This window comes from Semicossyphus pulcher, unplaced genomic scaffold (assembly GCF_022749685.1).
Source record: "Semicossyphus pulcher isolate SPU_LCO1_2020_fin unplaced genomic scaffold, fSemPul1.0.p SCAF_17, whole genome shotgun sequence".
NCBI classification, from domain to species: domain Eukaryota; kingdom Metazoa; phylum Chordata; class Actinopteri; order Labriformes; family Labridae; genus Semicossyphus; species Semicossyphus pulcher.
Window position 1 is genome coordinate 18874336 of NW_027211681.1, and position 6769 is coordinate 18881104.

Genomic DNA, 6769 nt, shown 5'->3' on the forward strand with positions numbered 1-6769 from the left:
TTTATTTATTTGATTTATTTTAAATGGACGAATTTATGCCCAAAGCTGTCATATGAACCTCTACATATCTGAAAACCTGCTTCTCATGTCTCCCTCCTTCAGCCAAGGGAGGGGATCTACTCACCCGGAGGTGCTATGCTGATCCGTTTCCATAGTGACGACACAATCAGCAAGAAGGGCTTCCACATCCGCTACACGAGCACCAAGTTCCAGGAGAGCCTTCACACCAGGAAATGACCTCAGATGACCCATGACCTCTGACCTCAGACCTGCAGCCCCCTTCCACCGATACCCTGACCTTCACCACGGCATCGAGAAAAGTACAGCCTGTCCTCCTCTTTGTCGGGGGACGTGGACGCTCGCCAAGCCGCAGGGAGGAAGACGACACTTAAGGCGTGAACATTTGTCTCCCTCTGTGGCCCCTCACAGGTCATCGCACTCTGAGATGAGACAGGAAACACAACGAGATATCAAAATAAGAGCTCGGACAAATGTGGGGAGGTACGCTGAGGATTGAGTGGAAGAAATGTATTAATGGACATCAAGCTGCCCTCGTTGTGAAAAGAGGGTTACTGAGGATATACTGAGCTACTCAAGGCTGCACAAAGAGAACAAATAGTCGAATAAACACGAGATTAATATTCCAAAATATAAACTATGGTTTCATGAGGAACTAAGGCTTCTAAATAAAATGAAAACGCCTCCAACATGGAGTCTTTTCTGACTCCTTGATCTTTGAACTGTGCGACTTACTGTGATCAGACGGCTGCTCAAACCCACAGAAACTGAGAGACTCTACTTTGACATTTTTATTGCCTTTGACGCCTGGGAACTGGTCTCTTCAACCCAGCTCAGAACGGCTGCAGATGATTTTATTTCCTGTCTTATTGTAAGAAAAAAAAAACAAGCATTGTGTTTACTGTATGTGTGTCTGTGTGTACAGAGAAGAGAACTAAAGGCCGTCACGTTGCCCTTTGTGCTTAAAGCTTCTGCAGACGACCATCTTTGAATGGAAAAAAAAAAAAAAAAAGGAGAATTTCCAAATGATCTGTGATGCTAATGTAAAGCCTTGCATTATGTTGTGTGTGTCCATGCTGTTTTTGAGTTCGACAACCACCTTGTAACAAACCGAGAAACTTTTTATGGATGTTTCCACCTCCTCATCCTCAGTTTTTTTTTTTTTCCAAGTGGATATTGGAAGGGAATATTTTCACAGCTGTCTCTCGGAGTGACACGATACTGATTGAAGGAGAGATTCCCATGGTGCTAAAAATAAAACTACACTGACTGACAGATGACTGCCGATGGAAGCGAATCGGAGACACAGTCAGCGTGCAAACGGCACACTGCATCAACAGCACTAGTCCTGTGGAACTACAACATTGCCTTAGAACCAAAATGTATGCTAACGGAGGTTTTCGAGGTTTTCCGGCAGCGTGTTTCAATTTATTTGGATTCTTGAATGGTCTTAGCGTGAAAAAAAAAAAACATGGGAAATGTAGTCTGTGTGTGAGATAGAGTGTCAATGGTGCATGCGTGTTTGTGTGTCATATTTTGTAGCTGCTCTCAGAGATACATACACACACAAATGCTAACACATCCACAGAACTCATTTGTGTGCTTTTTTTGTTTTGTACCAGAACACACACTCCTGTCTCATTTGTGTGTGGACCGAGGGAACGGTGCTGTAAAAGGTGAAGGATTAACATGGTGCACACCGGGCATCATTTCTGTGTTACAATGCAAATGTGTAAGTGTGTGTTATAGGAGATAATAGAGAAACAATGTGTGTGTGACTGTAAACTGTATGTTTTTAAGTTGACTCTTTCATTGCTGTACGTGCCAATCTCCAGGTGACCCTGACCCACTGTAGTTTTTGTTTTATCATTCAACCTCGGTGTCTGTAGCTCAAGAGACACTGACATGACGTCCTCTGCATCAGTCATTAAAATACACACAGGTTAAAACTATGTGCATTTGTGTTTCATGGATTATTTTCATGCTTTCGAGTTTCGAGTTAACTATAGTTCTTAGGCCGAGCCAAATATTAATCCATAAATCAAATCCTGCCATTTTACCAAGGTCATATTAAACATAATTTATATATTTTACATGAGTTTATTCCCAAAGCACATTTGATGGCAGACAAAGGCTCAGATTATTTGCATACAAGGTCTTCTTGAGTAATTTATATCTCTTAGTTAGTCTTAGTTATAGTGGCAAAGGTGTAGAAAAATAAGCCACTCTTGAAAAACTTTAAAGGGGGCATTAAAGGGGTTTGTTGTTCACAGTGAAAAAGTGAAAACTGCATAAGTCCGTGTTTTTCCAGAATGACATTTTTAAAAAGGTCGCCTCTGAAATGGGCTGTTCAGAACAGCTGCAGGTTTCTACGTGGAACCATGCTTTCGCTGAAATCGACCAATCGTCATTCACCGCCGTTCACTTCAGGCTGCCTTCTTGCACGAGCTTGTAGTCAAGTCGTAAGATTTCAGCTTACCATTCTGATACCTCCTGGTGATTCTGGCTCGTACGTAAGGCCGAATTACCGATCCTAGAGCAGCCATGTTTTCTACAACTTTGGAGTGACAGTGCACATGGGATCGCACAAGTGGGGGAGGAGCTACACGGTCACTCCAAATACTCAATCGTGGCTGAGGTCTGACCTTTAAATGGCAATTCGGCTTGTTAGTTTCAGGAGGAAGGAGAGGCTTCGAAAAACAATAAAATTAAAATATTTATAAAATGTTTTAAACGAAACAAACTTTATCAACATGATTCAAAAATTACATTACAATAACAGAAAACTGATTGCATAGCTAAATAGGTCACCTTTAAAATTTTAACGTGCCATAAAATTAAATCTAGACTTTTTCCAAACTTTAAATTAGAACCGATTTTTATAAACTGATTGTAGGAAATAAACATATTTGCTCTTTTGCCAAGAGTTAGATGAGAATATTGAGAATAAGATGAAAATGAAGCTGTAACGGGTAGCTTGTTAGCTTAGCATAAAGAAAGCCAAAAGCTTAGCATCTGCCTATCAGCAACTTTAAACCTCACTACGTTTTGACACTTTCGTTTTTTAGGGATAAATTATACAAAATATAATGTCTTTTAAGTGAATGATTCAGTTAAATTTAAAGAGCTTTGACCCTGAACGCACCTCCTGCCGACACAAAACAATCTCAGCCTGATCATCTGTTGCTTCTATGATCCTTTTTTTGCTTTTGCCTTTTTAAAGTGTATAGTGTCATAGGTTACGTACAAATAACATGAGATCTTGATTTATAATTGTGATTTACGACTTAAGTGATTTTTTAAAAATGCATCAAAGCTTTAATTGTTTCAGGCTGCTTATAACAATAATGTTGCTCTACATAAATCAATTTGACCTTTGATCTATTTTAGACACAACAGCTTGGTGATATCTTGAGAATAAGCCACTTACCGTTACAGGATCAGTTTGATGAGCTTCAGCTGCCACACAACACACCTCCAGCTGTTTGCTGACACTGTTATACCATCAGGTGACCACCAGAGGGCGCGCTGTTCGAGCTTTTTGAGGTCAGTGCGTTGAAACGGATGAAAGTAAAGTGTTTTTACTGATTTAAAAAAAAAAAAATAGTTACAGGCATTGTCTGAAATTAAGTTTTGATCTTACTTGCCACTGTGGAAGGTTACTGGACGTTTCTTCTTGACACTTTATTGTTTTGTTGGCCTGTTCAGGAACTTGTGTAACATAACAGTATAAATATGGACTAATCCATGGTCCTTGATAATTCTAAAGTTTCTTGATATAAATGTTTTTAACAGTATTACTGCTGATGTAAAATCTGCAATGGAGTGAGGGGTGGGGCAGCCAGGGGGGTATAGTATAGTAATAGTAACTGTTAAATAGAAAACGTATAAATAACGTAAAATACAAAACTGCAATGGTACCCTGAAGACTTCACCTGTCATAGCCAACATTTACCCTGCATTCGGAAAGTGGCAGGTGCTAATTTCATTCCTTGGTTGTAGGATTTTTATTACAGTGAGATGACCACAGAATACTGATTAAACACATGTAAAACTCTAAAACAGCCTACCTTTTATGATGACAGCTGGGCCGTGTGAGGTTAGGGTAATTCGGTCAACATGTAGTTTCTGTTCATCAGCCTGCAGAGGATTCATAAATCTGCTCTAGTTATTTAACTTTGGCTCCATCTACTGTTCACCCACAGAGCTGCAGTCAGACTCTGCTGGTATTGTCTACTCGGACTTCTACCACCGACTGTCACCAAAATGACGTTTAATACGGTTTGACATGACATGAACAAAAATCCCACTTCCGGTAAGCATGCATGTCGGAGCAGGGACAATATGGAATTTATAACCAATATTATGATGAAGCCCAACAAAAAGAAAAACAAACTCAGGATCAATTGATAAGTACAATAAAGGCTTCTAATTATTTTCATGATTAATCTGCTTGTTGTTTGGTTAGAACCTATTCAGCAATTTTTTTCATAAGCTATTGGAGACACAAGGTTACATATTTGGATTCTTTTCTTTGATAGAAAGGCTTTCAGACAAAATGTATATTTAACATGTAAGACAAAGAAGCTGGGATCAGGAAATGGCATTTTTCTTGTTGAAAAATGATCTGATTATCAAAATAGTTAGCTGTTGACCGACTAATCATTTTAGTTTATGATTGATTGATTGAAGATTGATTGACTAACAACTAAATAAACACTGGAATACATTTTTGGAATTGAGTCTTTATAAGATCCTAGAAGTTGGAAATGAAAGCTTGATCAACTGACTTTAAAAAAATAAACAAAAATCAAAAGTCTACTGTAGTTGGAGAAGCTGCATTGTTTCGGTCGACCCATCCGTTCCCACAATGCACCACGTCTACAACTGTTTCAAGGAAAAGTGAGTGAAGCAGCTCAGAATTCCCAACAGTAACCCAACATTTTATATTAATAGCCTACCAGACTTGAAACTATGAACCTGTAAAAGACAAAATAATCTCACTTCAGAATCTCAAATGCAATGACTTGGCGTTCTCCATCTGTTGAGGAAGAGCATGTGAAATGATCAAAACCTCAGCAACAGCTAAAAATGGTTGTCTGGTAAAACTGTTGCCTTTTCTCGAAGCTAGTTTTAATCTCAACTTCTAGGCGAACATTAGCACAAAAGAACTAGTAAGTAGAATAAAACTTCTATAATACTTGAATTCCACCCACAGTAGAAACCATGTGATATGATCGGTATCACATGGACACTTACAAATGGACCTCGTAGTAAAAGTGTTTTGTTAACTTCTGCCAGGAATACACTTTCAATCCCATCTTTTAACCGTGACCCAAAAAGTCCTAAAAATGTGTTTGAAAACTAGAAATTTTTAACATCAAAAGTCTTGGTGACCTTAAACTACTAAAAAGATCATGTGATGTTATTGAAAGCTCTGGAACAGCTACAAATGGACCTTGTTGTATAAAAATGTATTGTCAAAGTTTCTTTCCAAGGCCAAAACTGAACTTTTGCTCTCAGCTTTTTATCATTAAGAAAAAAATCTTTAGAAAAACGACAGTTAAAAATTGACCTTACTCTAAGAATGTCACATTTTGCCAAAAACACCTTTTCAGTTGCAAGTTTTGAGCTAACGTGAGCCAAAAAGGTCCAAAAAGAGTGCTAAAAACCAGAAACTTGAACAACAATAATTTTTTGTGAACCCTCCCTACTGAAGAAAATCATGAAATGTGATTTAAAGCTTCAGAAGTAGACTCTTGTTTTGTAGGCTCCTGTTGGCCTGGCAACAATACATTTTGAATATCAACTTTTAAGCTAACGTGAACACAAAAAGTCCTAGTCCTGTTTAGAAGACTGGAAATTTTAGCATCTAAAATACTTGTTATACTCACTCTACTAAAGATCATGTGATATGATTGAAAGCACAAGAACAGCTACAAATGTACCTGGTGGTATAACTGTTTAGTCAACCATGTTACAATGCTAATAATGAATTTGATCTCGACTTCTAAGCTAACAAGTCTGGCAGAATGAAACATGTACATCTCCACCTATTGAAGAATATCATGTCACATAATTGAAAGCTCCAGACCAGCACTTATTGAACTCGTGGTAAGATTGTTTTCAATTTTTTTTTCTGTAGCCATGAATTTTTTATCTCAACTTTTAAGCTAACGTGAGTTTAAGCTAACACAAAGAGTCCTTTCAGAAAAGGTTCAGAAAACTGGAAATTGTCACATCTATAAATCTTGGCAAACTTAATCTACTGAAGATCATGTGATATGATTTAAAGCTCCAAAACAGCTACAATGTACCTTGTAGTAAAATAGGTTTGTCAATTTCAGCAAAGAATACATTTTCTATCCCAACTTTTAAGCTAACATGAACCCAAAAGGTCCTTAAAACATTTTCAGAACATTTTTCAGAACATTTTCTATAAAATCTAAAATTCTTGGTGACCTCAATCTTCTGAATATCCTTTCATATGATTAAAAGCTCAGCTACAAATGGACCTTTTTTTAGAAGTTGACTAAAATTGTTAAGTCAACTTCTACCAAGAATACATTTGTAAGCTAATTTTTAAGCTAACATGAACATAAAAAGTCTCGTTAAAGTGTTCAGAAAGCTGAAAATGTGAACGTCAAAAATTCTTGGCGAACTCCAACACCGAAGAAGATCATGTGATAGTTGAAATCTCCTGAACAAATACAAATGGGCGTTGTGGTAAGATTAGTATGCCTGTTGCTGA

At 37.7% G+C, this 6769-nt stretch overlaps 1 protein-coding gene across 2 annotated transcripts in view; it reads left to right on the top strand.

Moving 5' to 3' along the window:
* Positions 1-1970, top strand: part of tll1 (tolloid-like 1) — a 55239-nt gene extending 53269 nt beyond the window's left edge. For both annotated transcript variants that reach the window (XM_069665516.1, XM_069665517.1), the window contains one exon: positions 103-1970. In XM_069665516.1, the coding sequence (XP_069521617.1) occupies positions 103-237 (135 nt within the window). In that variant the 3' untranslated portion in view covers positions 238-1970. The remainder of the gene's footprint in view (positions 1-102) is intronic.
* The last annotated feature ends 4799 nt before the right edge of the window (positions 1971-6769 follow it).